The following is a 21,366-nucleotide window of genomic DNA, read 5'->3' on the forward strand; positions in this document are numbered from 1 at the left end:
TATTAAGATACTGAACTTAAATAACTTTAAGATAATGACATAAAGCAGCACTGTCCAGAAAATATGACGGTAAAGATTGGTGCTTCATATTCAGAATTAAGTTTTCTGATTTATTATTTGTGTTGCAGTCTTAATAGTATTTAAACTTTGTTTATTGCCTTCCAAAAGTATGCTGCTTCCCCCTAGTCTCCTTTCCCCTTCCTTAAAGCTACTGGTATTACAAGTTTTCCTTTGGAGCTGCTCCAGTGATCTTAATACATATTTATAAACTATTTTTAACATGCATATTACAGAGATGGCACAGAAGGTTTAGATACTGGTCCTTTTTAATCCAAGCCATTTGTGATCTGAGTTAATTTGAAACCAAGTGGAAACAGGTTGTGGTCTTGGTATAGTTCCATCACAAACCCAACTTCTTATAAACTTGTGCCAGCCTTTTACTAGAGAGGGGGAGTATGCTGGCATAACAGAAGTGCCATGGCTAAAACTTTATTTAGTTATATCTCCAGATGTCTATGTTAATATTTAATCTTAGAGGAGCCAAATACCCCTATCAAACCCGATCAAAGTTATGCATCTTCACGTAGCTGAAGTTGACAAACTTAGATCTACTTACCGCGCTGTCTTCACTGTGATAAGTCGACCGCTGATGCTCTCCCGTCAACTCCGCCTGCGCCTCTCGCCCTGGTGGAGTACTGGAGTGGATGGGAGCACGCTCAGCAGTCGATTTATCGTGTCTAGACTAGACGCGATAAGTGGACCCCCATTGGATCGATAGCTGCTCATCGATCCAGCGGGTAATATAGACAAACCTTTAGGAGCCTAAATCACTTGGATGCTTTTGGAAATGTGACCCTAAAAAAGTAGAAAAGATGCTAAAAACGTATTTTTAATGTAAGCATGAAAGTATACCAATATAAGGTGATTCTCCATAAAAAGTGAATCCCGACAAAACTTAATTCTAGTCAAAATCATTCCTCTTGGAAATAAAATGTATTTGGCTCTTCTTAAAGACTGCTTCGTTTCTTTAGAACTTGTGATTTTTGAGGTGATTATGTCTGTATCCAGTGGCATTGGTACTTCATGAGGACGCAAAGAATTGGATGATAATTAATACTAATGTGGTTGAGTGAAGCAAATTATATTCCCACTCTCCCTACAATTTGTGAGGAAGTGTTCTGCTGTTTACATTGTGTAAATACACAAATGTATCTTTCCCAGACTTGAAACATTTGACATTGTTACCGTACTCAAGGTAAAGAGACTGTGCATGACATCAGGGAAACAAACTGCAGACTGGTTTGTGGATGGTTTTCAGCTCATGAAAATGAGTAAGTTATTGCAAATTAACAATTGATAACAGTGCACTATCTGGTACATCACTCTGGTGACAGAACTATAACTGAGTATTGAGAGAGATTTTTATGGTAACAAGGGCAAATACAGCAGTGCTTTAATAGTTAGTAACCAGTGATGAGAACCAGTGGTCAGAGAAGATATGATAGAGTGAGTGCAAGTGTTGTAGCAATAGCTAGAGTTAAGGTGGTCTAGGCATTCCCATTCTAAAGGCCCTGTTTCATTTGCTTATAACTTCAGCCTTTTGGGATGAAATTTCCCATGTTTGGTCTTTGTCTAGGGGCAATGTGTTTTGTTTTAATGAGAGTAGAAATACATACTTTCTCCAAGTATTACACAGTTGTGACTTTTTTGGGAACATCTCTAATAATAAAGCAGCAAGACCTTGGAGCAGAACCCTGAAACTTGGTAGGAAGATAGCTCTTGGGCAGGAGAGGTGCCTTTTGTGTCTAAACCAAAAATGGTTTGATTTGGCAGTTTTGGGGCATTGAAAAGCCATATGTAGTTTGCAGGCACATGGTAGTTTTCTAACACTGGAATAATTATTTTCCAGCATTTTAAATGAAAGTGAGCTGCATGTGTGGATGTAGAGTTTTGATATATGATTAAAACAAATGTACTAAACAAAATGTATCGAATGAGGCAGGGTGTGGTGAGAGAAGAGTGGTTATTCGGAAACCTAATTAATGTTGTGCACCTGCTGCATTAATTGTGCACCATTCAGCCTTCACTTTGAGGGCCAGATGCTCAGCTAGCATACATTTGCATAAACAAGTTTCCACCAGCTGAAAAACTTGCCCTGAGAGAGTCAGTCCATGGAAGGGGACCTTCTCTATGATGTTGGGCAAGTCACTTAAGGTACATCTATGCTGCAATCCAAGGTGTAATTGTAGCATGGGTAGACATACCCATGCTAGCATGGCTAAAAATAGCATTGTAGATGCAATGGCATAGACTTCAGTTTGGGCTGTATGAATATGCTGGGGACCCTGAGTACATACTCACATTGCTAGCCTGCACCTCAGCCTATGCCCCTGTGTCTATACTGCTAGTTTTAGCTGTTAAGTGTGGATATGTCTAGCCATGCTGCATTTATACCTTGGACACCAGTATAGGCATAGTCTCTCTCTCTCGGTTTTTCGGCTGTAAAATCAGGACAATAGGTACTTCACACAACACCTCCGTGAAATAATGGATATCTTCATTAGATGTGATTCACACAGATACTACAGTAATGGAGGCTGTGACCCAAGAACTCTCTAATGCTAACTGGCAAGAGAGTTACAGGAATGTCCTGATTCTGGAATATATATATTCTGGTTCACCAAACAATGTCATGGGAGGTGTTAAATGAAAGACAGGGTCACTCTGGTCATTAATATCATTGTGAATTGTAAGCACAGATACTGTGTAAGGAGGTGTGTGTGTGTATATATATATATATATATACTGCAAATATGTTCTTAGAGTCTAGGTATGAGTCAACTGCAGAAATGAAAAAGATTTCTGTCAGACAAGACGTTTTGTTCACAGTGGATGCACACTTACATACAAAGTTATTGAAGAGATGTGAAGCCAACAGAGAGAGAACACAAAGAGTAGCTGGGGGTGGCTATGCTGTCTCTGAGTACAAGCAATAAACTTTGGGGGTATAAGTAGAACACAAAGATACTCCCTTATCCTGTACGAAGAAAGTAAACAATGTGTTTACCTTCATGAAAATGGGATCTCAGCCAACCGTGGCTGAAAAAAGCTGCAGAGGACTTCCGGGGTGAGAAATGTCTTTAGACATGAGGTTAACCTGTTTAGTTAAGTTTAGTCTCTAGAAAGCATGTTGTTTTATTTTTATATGTAACTGTTTATTTCCTATATTCTTACTGTCACTTGAGTCTTAAGTCTTTGATGATAAACTTTATTCTTGTTTTCACTATATATATATATATATATATATATATATCTAAATGCTGTGATATTAAGCTAGGTGCTGATCCTGAGTTGAATTGTACAAGCTGGTGTATGCACTGTTCCCTTGGGGACAGCAGACCTGGTATTAATGTGAGTGTTCAGTGGATAAGGGGCTGGACACTACAGAGAAATGCTTCAAAGGGATTCTGGGACCAGGGTGCACCTATTGTTAAACTGTGAGGCAAAGTAAGGACAGGCAGAACCAAGAGGAGATTGTGCTAGTGGCTAATGGGCTGGTGGTGTCAGGGAGCTGACACCCAGTTAAGCACAAGCAAGACTCCTTCATGCTGGAGGCAGTCCAAGGTACTCTGAGAACTGTCACAGGAGCTATGTAAATTTCATAGGTAGAGTGAGGTGAGACTCCTGTGTGATGTATATTGTAATGCACAAGGAGGTAAAGCTAAGGTGGCATTTTGTGACATTCAGTGCTTAACTTTGCAACGTTAACATGCTTTTAAGATAGAGCAGATGTGACAGATGAAGAGATTTGCTATTGCTTATTTATATTGAAGTAGCACCGAAAGGCCCCAGTCATGGTTGGTATCATAGTGTGCTAGATGCTGAACAAACACAGTCCATATCCCAAATAGTTTAGAGTAACTGGGATCATAAGTCATCATAGGAGAATTGCATGTTGGGGAGGGATTTGAAGGAGGAGAAAGTAGTAACTTTACAGTTAGATCGGGAGGGATTTCTATGGAGAAGAGAACAATATGGGTGGGAGACAGTTGGGGAGGTGAGGACAGGATACTTGAACTCAATGTGGTGGAAATGGAGGCCTAATGAAAAGCTTCTGAGACTGGAGTGACATGTTAGAGCTACAGGAAAGGCCTTTATGAGAAGGGGATCATTCTAAGGGTACATCTACACTACAGGGGGGAGTCGATTTAAGATGCGCAAATTCAGCTACGTGAATAGCGTAGCTGAATTCGACGTATCGCAGCCGACTTACCCCGCTGTGAGGACGGCGGCAAAATCGACTTCTGCGGCTTTCTGTCAGCGGCGCTTACTCCCACCTCCGCTGGTGGAGTAAGAGCGCCGATTCGGGGATCGATTGTCGTGTCCCGATGGGACGCGATAAATCGATCCCTGAGAGGTCGATTTCTACCCGCCGATTCAGGCGGGTAGTGTAGACCTAGCCTAAGTGTTAGTAAGAGACTGAAATTTACCTTGACAGTGTAGTATTTGAAACATTGGATACAGGGAAAATCTGAGTTAGATACAAGTGGTGATGAATATCAGAATGGAAACTGATTTTTTTTGTTTAAGTACACAATTTAAGGTCTAAAGGTACAGTAGAACCTCAGCATTACGAACTTACCAGTCAGCCACACACCTCATTTGGAACCAGAAGTATGCAATCAGGCAGTAGCAGAGATTTAAAAAAAAAAAAAAAGCAACTACAGTCCAGTACTGTTAAATGTAAACTACTAAAAAAATAAAGGGAAAGCAGCATTTTTCTTCTGCATAGTAAAGTTTCAAAACTGTATTAAGTCAATGTTCAGTTGTAAACTTTTGAAAGAACAACCATAATGTTTTGTTCAGAGTTACAAACAGCCTCCGATCTTGAGATGTTTGCAATTCTGAGTTTCTGCTGTGACCTGTGTGGTATCTGAGACCCTCACAGTCTAACACGGCTGCTACTCTGAAACAGTCTCTAGTGCAGGGGTTGGCAACGTTCGGCACGTGGCTCGCCAGGGTAAGCACCCTGGCGGGCCGGGCCAGTTTTATTTACCTGCTGACGCGGCAGGTTTGGCCGATCACGGCCTCCACTGGCCGCGGTTCGCCGTCCCGGGCCAGTGGGGGCGGCGAGAAGCCGCGGCCAGCACATCGCTCACCCGCGCCACTTCTCGCCGCCCCCACTGGCCCGGGATGGCAAACCGCAGCCAGTGGGCACCGCGATCGGCCAAACCAGCCGCGTCAGCAGGTAAATAAAACTGGCCCGGCCCACCAGGGTGCTTACCCTGGCGAGCCACGTGCCGAACATTGCCGACCCCTGCTCTAGTGTGTGTATTCTCAAAAAATCCTGCAAGTGCTGCTATTTTTACTTTACAGATGGGATCTGAGGCACAGAGACACTAAGTGGCCCATAGTCACAGAAGAAGTCTGTGCCAGAGCAGATTTGAACCCAGGTCTCTCAAGCCCTAACCACAGGGCCATCCTACCTCTCCCTTGTAGTGCTTTTTAAAAAGTTATGTTACATGAAGGTGTTTTCTCTTTTTAATTAAAAACAGCTATGTAAATAAACCTTCTTCCTGCAGCATAATCATTATGTTATGAGGGGACAAGAAAGTTGAAGATCAGGACTTGATGATATATTTTAGACTGTATTGGGCAACATAAATTAGTAAGCTTATGAGTCTCAGATTGTAGAACTTTGAGACTTTCTTCCTGTAATTGTTCTGGGAAGGGAAAAGACTAAAATTTAGTTGTCCAAGAAGTTTTTTCTCCTGTTGTGTATGAGTTGGAAGCTAGGTTTAGAGACATCTGTTAAATTAAATGTTACATAAAGACCTTTTTATTTTCTCATTGTCACTTGGATGCAAGATCTTTCTTTAATTTATCAGTGTATGGTGGCCAGGACAAGAAGTAGCTGGTGTCTGTGGGGTAAGATCCTTTGGAGGATATAAATTCAGCCCAACTCTGACACACGTCGTATTACAGATTTAGTTGACAAGTGTAACATGTTTTTGAACCTTGTGACCTGCAGTAGGAAAAAGCTCCATCACAAGCCTTATCCTTCCATGTAAGATTTGAAAAGATTAGTGGTAAGGACACCTTTTAGTTAACCCTTTCCCCAAGTATAACTCAAGAAATGAAAACATCTGATTTAAGAAGAGGCAGATTAGACAAATAGAATCTTGAGATCACATAAGGGTACCATGGACAAGGGTCAGTATTAATTCACTCTGCAGTCTGAAGCTTGTTTGTAGCTTTTTTCTATTAGGGAAAAGTTCAGGAACTGTAATTGATGGATAAAGTTACTAGACTTTTCAAGACAGATCAAGGTTATTATAAACAAGTCACAAGCACCAGTCTTGCTTATTATTGGTCTTTTTTTTCTTGTATTTGAATAATATTTCTGTTTGTGTAAATTCATTGCATGTAAATGAAAGCTTAGGCAGCAACTTATCTAAAATAAGACCAGTTTACTTCTAGGAGCCACATTCTCCCCTAAAATAACACGGGTTTTTTACCCACGAAAGCTTATGCCCAAATAAATCTGTTAGTCTTTAAGGTGCCACCGGACTCCTCATTGTTTTTGTGGATACAGACTAACATGGCTACCCCCGATACCATTTTCCCCTAAGAACATCCAAGTAATTCCCTTTGAAGTACATGGTTGTTACCTGGATACTGAGAGAATAACTGGGCCTCAAAATTCCCAGGTGTAACAGATTTAATATTAAGCTTCCTTCAGTTGAGCAGGTAGAATAAAAATAACCAGTGGTTGTGATATGGATAACTCTAATCTCTTAGGTATTGAGATAAATTGTCTGTGTTTCAGCAAAAGTTTTGTGGTAAACTGTTCTTCTTCAGGTTGGATGCAATTACCTGTCTTTCTCTCTGTCAACTTAAATAGCTCATTAACGTCTCTTAAGTTTTTGTTTGCTTGCTTTTTATTTGCAGATACCTTTAGCGATTCACACACATCACTAAGGTTGAAAAAAACAATTGAGTTAAGGTTACAGCTGTTTCATTTCCTGACAGATGCACAGAGATTGGTATGTTGGTTTACTGCAGATGTGCAGACGTGCATCAATCTCATTTTGCATCAGTGACATATCACATGACTGGCTGCTGTGTACTGAACAAATTGTTCTGGACACTCTGCCAAGTATTTTATGCAAAATTAAGGTTTTCAGTGAAGCAGGTTTTATTGTTTTTAACCAGAGCAGTATGATATACCGTAAACAAGTATGGTTAGTTATGAAGCATGAGTAGAAAAATAACTGCATGAGTACAGAGTGTACCACTAAAACAAGCTCAGCTCTGTTTGTTTGGTGAATTTTTTTCTTCCTTGAAGCCACAGCTGAATTGTTTATAGCTGAAAACTGAGATGGTGTAATTCTCTTTTCTAGGAACTTGGAATTAGAATTCCTAGACCGCTGGGACATGGACCAAGCAGATTCATCCCAGAGAAGGAGGTATGTTGTTTGCAAGTACACAGTGAGCTGTATGCTTTTAAGGTAAAGTCATGTAGGACCCACATGGTTTTAGAACAGCTGTTGATCTGCAAAATATTTTGCACACTGTTGATCATAATAAATCAGCATCTGACTGGCAATGGTTCTGCTAAACTAGAAAGCAGTAATGGCCATGTGGAATTCTGGAATTTCATGGCACTTTTACACAACCATATTTTACAAAAGAAAAGCAGAGTTGTTTTTTGTAGTGATAATAACTTGCCCTGTCCCATATGCAGTATTCAAATGTGGGCTGGCTCCTCTTACTGGTCCACAAAGGAGCCTCTATCCCAGGGGTGGGCAAACTTTTTGACCTGAGGGCCACATCTGGAAATAGAAGTTGTATGACCGGCCATGAATGCTCACAAAATTGGAATTGGGGTGCAGGAGGGGGTGAAGGCTCTGGTTTGGGGTGTGGGCTCTTTGGGGCCAGAAATGAGGAGTTCAGGGTGCGGGAGGGGCCTCCAGTGAGGGGGGGCAGTGAGGGCTTCATCTGGGGGTGCGGGCTTTGGGGTGGGGCTGCGGATGATGAGTTTAGGGTGTAGGAGGGTGCTCCGGGCTGGCACCGAAGGGTTTGGAGGATAGGAGGGGGATCAGGGCTGGGGCAGGAGGTTGGCATGCGGGAAGGGGTGCAGGCTCTGGCTGGGGGTGCGGACTCTGGGATGGGGTTGGGGATGAGAGGTTTGGGGTGCAGGAGGGTGCTCTGGGCTGGGATCGAGGGGTTTGGAGTGCGGGAAGGGGGATCAGGGCTGTGGCAGGGGGTTGGGGTCCGGAAGGGGTGCAGGCTCCGGGCGGCACTTACCTCAAGCAGCTCCCAGAAGCAGCAGCATGTCCCTACGCGGAGGCACAGCTAGGTGGCTCTTCATGCTACCCCATCTGCAGGCACCGCCCCTGCGGTTCTTGGTCAGTGGGAGCTGCGGGGCTGGCGCTTGGGCAGCATGCAGAGCGGAGCCCCCTGGCTGCCCCTACGTGTAGGAGCCGGAGGGAGGCCATGCCGCTGCTTCTGTGAGCCGCTTGGAGTGGCCCCCAACCCTGCTCCTCAGCTGGAACGCCGGAGCAGGGTAAGCCCCAGACCCTGCTCCCCAGCCAGAGCTTGAGGGCTGGATTAAAACGGCTGGCGGGCCGTAGTTTGTCACCCCTGCTCTATCCCTTAGTTCTGGTGATGGTTGTTATTTTTCTTATGAGCTCTTAAACTTCTGTTCATTTGGAGAACTGGTATCATTCCTTCAGCTCAAAGAGCATGTGATAGAGCTCTTTCAGTGCTGCTCCATGAATGGATTGGCAGGAGAGACTGGTGTAACAAGAGGATTTATTGATGTGACTGTGGTCAGTTTTCTGAGAAGTTTGAAGTCTTAATCCTGAGTTTCCCAGGTAGCACTTAACTTTTTTTTTTTTCTTAACTAACATTTACGCCTTTTATAGATACTATGATTACCCCTCACTACACTCAGCTGTGTTTCCTGCTGTTTTCCGCACCGGCTAAGCTATGCTCTGAGAGTAGTGTGAACTGGCCCTGCCAGAGATACACGTATTCTTATTACCTACATGCAATCTGAATTTCAGGGCTCCACCTTAAAATGTCACATGCAATACCCTCATACTTAACTAGCATTTCAAAAGAAACTTACTAAACATTAGATTCACAGTTAGCAGAATGGACCCCCAAAACCTAATTGGGGCTTCTGAGAACTATGTGATATAAATATTTAATCATAATTTTGTTGATTATATTTTGGAAAACCGTTTCTAAAGCCCTCTTTTTAATTCAATCAGATTCTTCAAGTGGGAAATGAAGATGCCCAGATGCATACATTGTTTGCAGATTCTTTTGCTACTTTGGGCCGTTTGGACAACATCACCTTAGTGATGGTTTTCCACCCGCAGTATCTAGGAAGCTTTCTGAAAACTCAGCACTATCTACTGCAGATGGATGGCCCATTGCCTCTTCATTACCGACACTACATAGGGATAATGGTATGTTGGAGTGCAGAGCAGCAAGCACAAATAGCCATTTTGGCAACTTTCTTTAATCCTTTTTACAACAGATGTTAACTACATTTTGTTGTTTCAGCTGAGGGAAGGCCTTTCAACGTATGTTAAGGGAAATGCCGGAGTAATTACCTAAAGTATTTTGTGTTTTATAGAACACGATCTTTGTTTTCTTTTCTAAATACAGTTTTATGAGATCAGTGCTTACGGTCTAAATGCTCATGCTTTCAAAAAGAATGGGAAGAGGAAAAAAGATCATCTTAGTGTCATATGAATAGGAAGATTATTTTGCCATCAGATTCCTGTGTACCTCAAATCTGTTTTTTAAGCCAGGCTTTTAACAATCTGTGTCTTGTCCAGCACACCTCTATATAAATAACTTTATCATTGTCAGAATTTCATAATCTTCAGATTCTAACCAAATTTCATGTTAGATTCCAAAATTGTCATAATTAACTGTTACAGGTGTAGATTGTAGTCTCCACTGTGCCAATGCAGCAGTCTGTGTCCATTTAAGTTTTCTTGAAACTCTGAGCCTTATCGAAACTAGCAATGGAAATTGTTATTCTTTGAGTAAACCATGTGTAATCACCTTCCTTACTGGAAAAGTGCCAGTTTTTCTGGCTTTTACCGACAGAACTTTAGAATCAGCTTCCCACAAGCCAATTTTAGATTAGATTTTAAAGATGCAAAATCAAAACACTGTTATGGTGAATATGAATGAAAGATGTTCAGTTGTATATTCTTAAGAGGAATAATTGAAACAAGCTACAATGTTAATCATAAGTTGTTTTAATTAGAGATTTTGACCAGTGCAAAATCTTACATGTAATGATGATTTGCATCATTGCTACGAGCTAATTTGCAAAGATTCTTTTGCATTATTATTTATTTTTTCCTTCTAGGCTGCAGCAAGACATCAGTGCTCCTATCTAGTTAACCTCCATGTTAATGACTTCCTTCATGTTGGAGGAGACCCCAAATGGCTGAATGGCCTAGAGAATGCACCTCACAAACTGCAAAATTTAGGAGAATTGAATAAAATATTGGCTCATCGGCCCTGGCTTATCACCAAAGAGCATATTGAGGTTAGTCTTCTCTTATGCAACATCTTACGCATCCTTACTACATTAAATGCAGTCTACATTTCTTGGGGCTGAGGAGGAAGCTCATTTTTTTCCTAGTGGCTTTATTTACATTTTGTAGCTGAAATACTGTAATCGTTATGGAAATGACATATCATGAACTCAAAATAATTACTGGTCTCCTCTCACTGAGTAGAGTTCTTATTTAGAAAGCAATTCTACTGGTACTTTGGAAGAACTGCATGTTAATGTACCACAGTGTGACTCTGGCAGCCCTGATATATAACCCTCAGTAGGATGGACATGTGTTACTTAAAATGTGATGGTACGTCACTGGCATATAGCACCTGATTTTGTAGGCTCTACTTGGGGCTGTGTGGAGCCCATGTTTAAAATGGCTGAGGCTCTGAGTGATCCAACTTGAGACTTAAAAGTAGAGGGTGCATGTTCAGATACGTACCTTCTTAAAACAAGATTATTATACATTTCTCTTGAACTTAGGATTTTCAAGATGGTGTTAGGGCATTAGAATAGGTGAAGATCAGCACATTTTAACTGAATTATTGAAAACTATGTATTTTGAACCTAGAGACTCCGGTCTACTGTATATGCATCTAAAATGTACATATTTCTCTTCCGATTCCATGACACTCTCACACTTAAGCAACTTTTTAAAAGCAAATTTTATATATAAAAACAATAGTAGCAATAACCTGAAGTATAATGCTCTCCTTCTAAAGCCACTCTCTGCCTCCCTGCCTAACAGCTGCTGTTTTAGAGCAGCTCTTCCTGCTGCTGCTTTTCACTCACCAGAGAAAGGAGGAAGAGTGTGTTACTTTCTCTGAGAAACATCTGCCAGGTGGGGAAGCAGAGGCTGGCCTTGCAGGAGGGGAAGAAGCATACTCTTTGCAAAGGCTAAGAACTTCCCACTTGTTCCTGTCTGAAAGGGAAGCTGGGGTTTAAAGCATCCTGTGAGTGACTGATAATTCCTCCCATGTGGAGCCACTGGGGAAGATGGAGTCTTGAGCCCTGTTTCACCTCCAGACTTTCTTTAGGCAGCTTATTCGCCAGGCAGGGCCGGCTCCAGGCACCAGCTTCTCAAGCAGGTGCTTGGGGCGGCGGCTCCGGAGAGGGGCGGCACGTCCAGGTATTCGGCGGCAATTCGGCAGATGGTCCCTCACGCCGCCTGGGAGCCAAGGACCTCCCGCCGAATTGCCGCCGCAGATCGCGATCGCGGCTTGTTTGTTTGTTTGTTCGTTTTTGGCTGCTTGGGGTGGCCAAAACCCTGGAGCCGGCCCTGTCGCCAGGAACTGCCTGGGGCTTTCCGAGATTGCAGAGATGGGCTAAAACCGTCCAATTTCTGCCTGTGCAAGCCAAACTTGAAGGCTTGAGTAGAAGAGTTGTTTTATTAATGGTGTGAAATTGAAAAACCAGCCAGCCCGACTTTAGTGGAAACCTGAAAGCAAAATGAAGCCACTTCAACTGATCCAAATGCTATTTTTTGGCAAAAAGTCATCTGCTATTTGGCTTACCCATGTGACCTCATTACCACAGCTCCCTTCCTTCTTCTATCAATGGCTTATCAGTAATAAAACCAGCAATGCAAGGATTAATTATGGCAGTATTATGGGGTGTGGGAAGGAGGGAGGTATTAGTCTCTTGAAATTAATAATATAATGAGGATGTGGCCAGTTGCTTCCTAACTTGTTGGTTTGACCCCTTACCTCACTCTCTGTTTGGCCCTTTTCGAGGGTAAGCTCTGCATTTGTCTGTGCAGCTTCTAGCTGACTGAGGAAAGACATAACGAGAGCTTGAATGCTAGAAGAATGGCTTCTTTCCAGAGAACAAGTCATTGACAAGTGCATTAAAAAGTTTGGGGGACTAGGCTGATTAGGTTGATGAAGTTTCTGAGCCACCAATACAGTTTTTTTAAAAAAATCTTGTGTTGTGTTTCTTTTAAAGCAACTTCTGAAGACAGAAGAGCATAGCTGGTCCCTGGCAGAGCTGATCCACGCAGTTGTTCTCCTTACACACTACCATTCACTTGCTTCTTTCACATTTGGCTGTGGAATCAGCCCAGAAATTCATTGTGAGGGTGGCCACACCTTCAAGCTCCCCTCTGTCAGTAACTATTGCATCTGTGATATTACAAATGGCAACCATGGAGTGGATGAAACTCATGTCAGCCCAGCTGGAAGCATTTCAGTAAGGATCTGTTACCATCTAGGAGTTTGAGCATATAACAGTCTCCAGTTTTAACAAGTTCATACTGTGGTGTTTCTGCATTAATCCAATAGGTGGATGAGATCTAGTTCTGCATCTCCATTTCACCCAACTTTAGTGGCACAATAGAGTGATTTACCCACAGTGTGGATGAACTTGGATGAGGGTTAGGTGGCTTAAGATCAATTTAGATCAAACTGAAATGATAATCTGGGGGAAGCTATCAGAAGTGGCAGTTATCTCTGTCCCCTCAGTTGAGGGTGTCTGCCTTCCATTTGTCATTCCAGTTGGCAAACTGGGGGTTTAGTTGGTCACCCTGCAGCTTCTAAATGTCCAAACAGCAACAGTCGCCAAGGTTCCTTTTTTCATCTGTGCTTTGCTGGAGGATGAAAACCTCTTCCTTTAACATGAGACCCAAACTCTACACCCACAGACCATTCAGAATCTTCTGAATGCCTTTACATTAGGCAGTACGTCTTGCCCATTACTGCTCCCTGATCTGCATTGGTTTTTCAGCTGGCTATCCTTTGCAGTTAAAAGTCAAAGATCATGATTTCAGGTTTGGGTGCTGGTTAACTCTTGAAGACCTTGGTATAAACAGAAGAGATCTGGTGGTGCAGGGCATTTCAGTGTGGGCTCCTTGACTCTGGAACTGCCCCCTGCCATCTTGAGAAGAGTCTGGGTTTGTGGATGATAAGGGCACAATGCAAGACACCTATTTACCCAGGCTTTCCCTGGAAGAACAAGCATACTATGTGAGGCAGAGAGGAAGTGGAGGACTGATTGGGCAAAGGTGGGAAAATTGAAGATAAGGATTTTATTTGCTGTAGCTTGGGGGATTTTTGTTTTAGAGTTCCTTTTTAATGGATATTGAGCCAATAAAATTTGTATTTATGATTTGAACAGTACCCAGAGTCATAATGCACTTATTTTGACTTATTATTTTATTTACAAAGTGGGAGACTAAATCTTTAATACAATCAGACTAGAGCTCTTAGATCAGTATATCTCTACATAAGAAGAGTTCTGGTCTTTCTAGAAAATATATATATTTTTTTAAAAGATGCAAATCAAGGCTGGAGTATGAGCTTTAACTTTAACTTTAAACTTTTGGCTTGACAGTTTGTATCACAACTGTCATGTTCTAGTATATAGAGCAATAAAGTGTGTGTGTGTGTGTGTTTTAATTTTAAGACTACAGAATCTTTCTGTGAAGTTGAAGCACTTATGGAGAAAATGAAGAAGCTACAAGAGTGCAGAGATGAAGAGGAAGCCAGCCAAGAGGAGATGGCCACACGTTTTGAGAGAGAGAAGAGAGAAAGCATGTCTGTGTGTTGTTCAGGTAAAAATACATAAGTGGTGATTATTTAGACTTAACTAAATGTGTTGGAGAAATCAACCTACTTTTAACATCTACCAGTTACTTGAAAAGTGGTATTTTTGTTGTGTTTTATTGCACAAACAAAAACTTAATTTAAAAAGGATTATGGTTAGAGAAGTGTGATATATATTTTTTTTAAACAAACCCTTAAAAGCAAGGAGGTGCCAAATTGTGTGGCATCTCTTAAACATACCATAATGCCCACTAACAGCCTCCATATCTTCACACGGAACTTAATTTTGCCTCCAATAGATAAGAAAATGCTACTCAATTACTCTCCTACAGTGTAATGTAAAACCTAATTACCTCAGCTACAGTAGCAAATATTAAACACTGATGTGCACGAGTTGAAGGTGGGGTGTGTTGTTTTTCAGGGAAATACAAGATTGTTCTTAAGGTCTGCTACAAGCCTAATGTTATTCTGGGTTCTTCCACAGAAACTCTCTCCAAATTAAAATGTGGTTTGTAAGATCTAGAGCTCTGTTTCCTTGAACTTTTGATCCAAAAAATCCACTTACTGCCCATGAAATTCTGAAAAAAAAGTAGATGCAAGATGTTTGATACTTGTGGATTTTGCATATATATATGAAAGAAGTTGGATTTTTCCTTCAAGGAATTGCCTCTAGAGATACATACTCTTGCAATTGTATGAGCTGTACATATCCAGAACCTTTCAAATTAGTCTAAAGAGGTTGTGTTATACCTTACAGACAATCTCTGCACTTTTTAAGTGAAACCATGCTTATCCCACAGCTGCTGCAGTTCCTAATTGTTTACCCAGAGAAGAACTCTGATAAGCAGAGGATAAAGGATGAATAAACTGTGGAGCCAATTTCTTTGGATTAGTTTCTTGAATGTCTGGAAAGGACTGGTACACTGGGTGCTATCACCATTCAGGCAACTACACCCGTGTTCCCCCTCCGTGGTCGCTCGAGTGCACCTACTTTAGGCACTTGGTTCCTCAGCCATCACCTCTCTTGAGCAGACACCCATGTCTCTCTCCCTCCTGACCAGGGTTTTTCCAAGCTGCACTGTTCCCTGCCTGCACTGTGATATCCTCAGCAAGCCAGATTGCTTAAACAGGCCAGTGCCTGTGCTTTGCTTTCTCTCTGAAGGCTATGAACAGCTGTACTACAAGCTACCACATAGCTTTTACTAAATAAGCACATTTATTCTTAAGATTAAAGCATTACAGAAAAAACAGTAAAAGAACCTACACGCATACTAAAAAGCTTATCAGAGATCACCACAGCTTAACCTTGGGTGTGGTAGGTGTCAGTCCTTCAAACCCACAACCGGGTTTCCCTGTGGTTACAAGTTCATAACTGATTCAGATTTAGAACTAGAACCCAGACTGGGCAGAACAACTGTTTCTTTATACAGCTTGGGCCTTTGATGGTGGCCTTCAGTAACAGGTAATCAGCAGACAAAGACCCTCTTCTCAGGTCGTAGCTTCAAAAGGCTAGTTTTTTTTCATAATAGGAGTTGGGGAATATGCATTCACCTCTTCCTAGATATTCCCCAGGAAAATAATTCAATGGTTTTTATTCTAAAAGCCCATTCTTGTCTGGCACATTGTTTGAACCTCCCCGTCTCACATATCACCCCCTTTAGAGGTTACATACAGTCTTGGTCCACAGTAATACATAGATCATTCATTTAATATAATGGACCCCAAAGATACTTGAACTTAATTTAGTACGGTCTCCCAAGGATATTGCAGGAAATTGCCATATCTTTCACGGGTTCTATCATAAATTACTAACTTCTCCAGTTACTACTAGGTAACCAAGTTTTGCAAGAGTTCCCTGTATTAGGATTGTTTCTTGTGGGGTGGGGGAGACGAGTGGGAGGTGTTATCTTGACATATTGTACTGTCGAGTGAGAGAATCCACAATAGCTTCACAGGTGCTCTTCTATTTTTGTTTTCTTGCTGGAATATGCTGAGATTAATTTGTGAAACTCCTACTGTTTACTTTAACAGAGGATGAGGAATCAGCGCCGACAAGAGATGTATCTCGCCACTTTGAGGATACAAGCTATGGGTATAAAGACTTCTCCAGACATGGAATGCATGTGCCTACATTCCGTGTTCAGGTAATAGAAAAGTGATCGGTAACCAGCATCAGAAAATGTGTACAATCAGAGTGTTAAATTGTGTCAATTACTTTGCATCAAAACTCGTCACTAGCTCTAACTATTGCCTGGAGAACACGAGAGGATTTATTTTTTATTTTATTTTACAAATAAGCACTTTTATCTCAAGAGCAATACAGTTATAATGATTATACTTGATAAAGGAAATTGAAGAGCTAGAGTTTCAATGTGTCTTTGTGAAACATGTAGTCAGTTTTGCTTTCTTTATTTTAAGGACTATTCCTGGGAGGACCATGGGTATTCCTTGGTTAATCGTCTTTACCCAGATGTGGGGCAGCTGATTGATGAGAAGTTTCATATTGCTTACGATCTGACATACAATACAATGGCCATGCACAAAGATGTGGATACCTCCATGCTTAGACGTGCAATTTGGAATTATATCCACTGTATGTTTGGAATAAGGTTGGTCCTGTCATCTTCCTTATACAAAACAATTAGATTTGATAGTATCTCACTATTTTTTTTCCTGATGGAAAGAAAGCCATTTATTATGCTATCAATGATACATTTCATTGCCATGATAGCAATACAGGAGCAAGATTCTACTTAAGTGGGTGAGAGATGCATATTTCTAGAAAGTAAGTCTCTGTTCACAGCTGGAATAACTAATTGTGTACAGTAGTTTGAAACATAATTTCTAAGTGAAATACTAGGATTGTGGGACAGGAAAATGAAAGTATTTTCCTTTCACTTTTGAACAGATACGATGATTATGACTATGGTGAAATTAATCAGTTGTTGGATCGCAGTTTTAAAGTTTACATCAAAACTGTGGTTTGCACTCCTGAAAAAACCACAAAAAGAATGTATGATAGCTTCTGGAGGCAGTTCAAACACTCTGAGAAGGTACTGTCTGCATGTATTCGGAGTAGCTCAGTAGATTTGGTAGTAATGCTAGTAGCCGTAGTGTGCTACAATAATAGTGTTAAATGCTATGATAATCAGAGAATCGTGCTTCAGTTATGAAATTATTTAGATCTTACTTCTGTTGGATAAATATCATACTGTTGAATACACTTTCCAATAAGCATAACTTTTCCTTGTCTACTAAATATGCTGGCTAACAGACAAAGCAAGTTATTTGCTGATCAGTATGCAAGCTTTCTTGTTATGTAGAGGGAAATAGATAAGTTGCTAAACTACTTATCGATACACACAATTTAATTAACAAAGACTCTTCTCTCTAGGGCCAGTTGAGGAAATCAAGGCCATTGTACATCATGACAAGGGGCCCCCTGTGGCCTATCCTTTATGGTCCATGCCCCAGAAGGCAGTGTTATGGGAGGCGCTTTTGCCCTAGGAGCAGCAGCCCCCCACCTCCCTCCCAAAAGTACTTATTCCTAAAGCAGATAAACCCCAGCTGCTATGTGACTCAGGTTCCCTGTGGCCTTCTCCAGCCACAAAGTTCTCTCTTATGATAGTGCTGGGAGGTGTTTCCCCTAAGCAGCAGATCTTGGGGATAGCACCCATTGATGTTTATGGTGCCAGCACTATTTCAGGCTGTCTGCAGGCTCACAGACATCAGTTACACGCAGTTGATGTCTTCAAGCTTTTGTTTACGACTATGGAGCCAATAAATCTTTTTTTTTTTTTTTTTTTAAATAAAAGCTTACATTTTGTTGTATTACGGTAACTCTGTGATCTGGGGCCCTATGCCTATAATGCCTGTGCCATAGGCCTGGTCTGCACCTAACACCTGGGTCTACCTCCCTACCTCGCTCAGTACTGTGAATAATTTCATGCCCTGGGTGATGTAGTTAGGTCAACCTAACCCCAACCGTAGACAGAGCTAAGTTGATGGAAGAACTATCCTGTCAACCTAGATATCACCTCTCGGAGAAATGGATTTGCCGCAGCGATGGAAAAACCCCTTCTGTTGCTGTAGTGTCTATACGACAGTGGCATTGGTGTAGCTGTGCTGCTGCACTACTTGTAGTGTAGACATACCTTTAATCTGCCCTTCTCTTATCAAAAGAGAGTGATGTCTGATAGTATCAGACCCACCACACCACCTGCTTCTCTCACCCCACTCCATGCCTGCCCTTTAGCTTCCCTAAGATCCTTTGAAAATGTTTAAAAGTTGCCCTGCACCTGTAGCATTTGCTGGAACCTTTCCCCTCCTACAGGCTCTGTGGCAGGGAGAGCGCGATCTGTGTGTGTAACTTTACTTTTGTTTTTTGTTTTTTAAAGGTTCATGTTAATTTGCTTCTTGTAGAAGCTCGGATGCAAGCTGAACTACTTTATGCTCTGAGAGCTATTACTCATTATATGACCTGATACCTTTGACTGACTAACGACGATGGAATGTTCAGCAGATACAGCCTATAGCGTGACCCTACTAAGCACCAGGACCAATGGTCACTAGAAATTAAGAGACTTTGCCATAACTTCTTTAGTTTCAGCTATTTCATTGTTGGAATGTCGCTGTTGCCACTGAGCAGTGACTGTGTGGCAGTTGAAAGGATAGAATTGTGTCAAAGTGCTGCCTGTTCACAGTATTGGGCTTTAGACAGCATAGGAAATCATAACTTGTGGCAATACAGCAGATGGTAAATACATAAATCTTGTATTAAGTTAAATACAACGGGAGCTGGAGCATAAGAAGCCAAAAAAAAAAAAAAAAAAAAAAGTGCACCTTGATGACTCCTGCTTTTGATACATAAGAATAATTATAGAAAACCGGGATGCTGCTATTTGTGCTGGTGGAATGAACTGAGACTGGCTGTTCCAGTTAAGCTATAAGTGAAATTGAGCACTGCTATATTCTGAGCCTACATTGGGTGTGGTTTTAAAGAAAACATGCCCCCTTGTTTAGCATCTTTTTAACAATCAGAACTAATCTTCCTCAGGCCATACTGACAGTTTTGAAGGTAACAGATTTCTCTTACTGTAGTTTCGCCTTAAAGAAAAACATGTTGTAGAACAATGTGTTCAGAATTCTTTGGTGAAATCCAAAGCGCAATGATCTTCCTGTAGGGAGGGGATGGGGAAATTCACTCCTGAAAGCTATTGAGATAAGTGTAAAACTACATGAATTGCCCCTTAATCTGCCTTCTAAGGATGAACATTTTCTGTCACTGATGCCCATTCCTTTGTTGTCCTGCATTTTTTTTGTTTCTAGGAGCTAGCTAAGGTGTGGGAATGTTACACTGACTGTTTGGCAGTCCAGAGTAATGATGTTGCAGCTGCTTAAGTAACTAAGCTGAAAAACTTCTATTTTTTAGTAAATCAAAACATTAAAATGATAATGTTCAATATACAGTTGGTTTCAGAGAATACATGAAACACTTTTATATGAGTGTGAATTGCTTTTGAAATCTGTCAGTATTACTGATATTTTTAAATAAAGGATAGCAACTTTTTTATCTGTTCTTTATTTTACACCATCTTACTGCTTTAAACTTCACTAAAGGATCAAAACCGTTGAGAGGCACAGCTGAGCAAACCTACTATATAACTTGTGAAGCTGACAGAACCTCCCTATTAATTATTCAGTGTAGGTCAGATTAAGGGGGTGATGATTAGTTTTAGGGGGGAAAATATAAAGCTCACCCCAGTAAACATTTGATCTTTAGTCAGCACTACCTTCTCTTGCTTGCTCAAGCCCATTCTTTGTTCCCTCCCTAGACTAGATGATCATGATAGACCCTTGTGGCCTTAATCTATATACAATTGCTGTAGTGTGTACCTATTGAAAAAGAGCCAGACACTAAAAGAAAATAGTTCAGTTACTAGCCAAAGAAATGGTTTGATATTAATTATAGAGGTGTTGCACATACATGCTTTTTCTCTGATTTATCCCATTAACAATCTGCTTCATTTATTTCTACCTCTGAACCTTATTTGTGAACAGCTTAATTAAATGCTACTTGGATTTCAGTTGAAAACTAAAGCCCATTTTGGTGGAGTAGGAACATTCTAGAAATAGCTTAGATACTACAGCCCCAAAAGCTAAAATATTATCTAAAATGGTGTGGGGGAGAGATTAATAAACTGTCACAAAATTGTAACTAACAGGAAGCATCTGCTATTTCCTCTCAACAGGATTTTGATGTTCCAAAACCATATAGTAAGAACTTGGCTTTAAAGGGCAATTCCTAAAACTTAGTTTTGTTTAACTGTATCTAACTCCAGGCAGCAATAAAGACAAAGGGGATATTCCTGTTCTGAAAAATTGAGTTAGAGTGGTGCTCAGAGAGCTGGACTCTTCCTTTTGCCAACAGAGGCCAGCAGTGTTGGGTGGGGGGCTGTCGCTCCTATATCCTCAATGTCCTTGTACCTCTGAGTGAGGGTGCAGTGGGCAGGGCAACCCCAACTGCCATATATGGACAACACAAAGAATTAGTTACTGTAAGGTAAATAGCTTTCTTTAAGTCCCTGTCCCTACATATTCCACTGTTGGTGGTTTGCAAACAGTGACCTAGATCACAGGAGGTGAGTGATAGGAGTCTGCCTAAACAATGAATGGGAGGCAGCCTTACCAAATTAGCATCAAATGTTGAGTAATGCTGGGTAACATATGTGCCGAACTCCTCTCCCCATCAGGTGGCTGCCCTATGTATGTGTCTCTAGTATTGAATCACGAAGCTAAAGAAGTTCCCTTAACTCTTAAGAGTGAGCTGTCATGCTCCTTAGTAGGTCTAAGTTGGCTATTTCACATTGACTAACTGGATTTCCAATGTATGAAATGGCAGTGTTAACATGGCCTGACTTTTTGCCCCATGCTGGTAAACTACAATATAGCCTAGTTCTAGTTAAGTACAAAAAGGATCCTGAGAACATCTAGGTGGTGAAGCTTGGAATGTGGCTTTGGGGGAAAACACAGGCAGGTGCATTACTTGGTTAAGATGGATACTACCTTTGCCAAGAACTTCAGGTGAGGTGTCAAGGTTACTCAGTGGACATGAAGGGTAAATATACAGTAGGCTTGGGGCTAATAGGTCAAAAATGCATCAGCCAGCTCTTTGACTCTGCCCTCCCCTGGAGCAAACTGTTTTGCATTTGTTTATGGTGGTGGCAA

General features: G+C 41.3%; 1 protein-coding gene across 6 annotated transcripts in view; it reads left to right on the forward strand.

Moving 5' to 3' along the window:
* The window catches only part of SESN1 (sestrin 1), a 121,779-nt gene extending 102,066 nt beyond the window's left edge, over positions 1–19,713 (forward strand). For 2 of the 6 annotated variants that reach the window (XM_034765912.1, XM_034765913.1), the window contains exons 2-10: positions 7,404–7,469; positions 9,282–9,482; positions 10,403–10,585; positions 12,545–12,787; positions 14,000–14,147; positions 16,171–16,283; positions 16,558–16,748; positions 17,048–17,192; positions 18,537–19,713. In XM_034765912.1, the coding sequence (XP_034621803.1) occupies positions 7,404–7,469; positions 9,282–9,482; positions 10,403–10,585; positions 12,545–12,787; positions 14,000–14,147; positions 16,171–16,283; positions 16,558–16,748; positions 17,048–17,192; positions 18,537–18,623 (1,377 nt within the window). In that variant the 3' untranslated portion in view covers positions 18,624–19,713. The remainder of the gene's footprint in view (positions 1–7,403; positions 7,470–9,281; positions 9,483–10,402; positions 10,586–12,544; positions 12,788–13,999; positions 14,148–16,170; positions 16,284–16,557; positions 16,749–17,047; positions 17,193–18,536) is intronic. The other 4 variants (XM_034765914.1, XM_034765917.1, XM_034765915.1 and 1 more) reach the window with 3 other exon arrangements.
* Positions 19,714–21,366: the final 1,653 nt, after the last annotated feature.

The sequence above is a fragment of the Trachemys scripta genome, chromosome 3 (assembly GCF_013100865.1).
Source record: "Trachemys scripta elegans isolate TJP31775 chromosome 3, CAS_Tse_1.0, whole genome shotgun sequence".
In the NCBI taxonomy this organism is placed as follows: Eukaryota; Metazoa; Chordata; order Testudines; family Emydidae; genus Trachemys; species Trachemys scripta.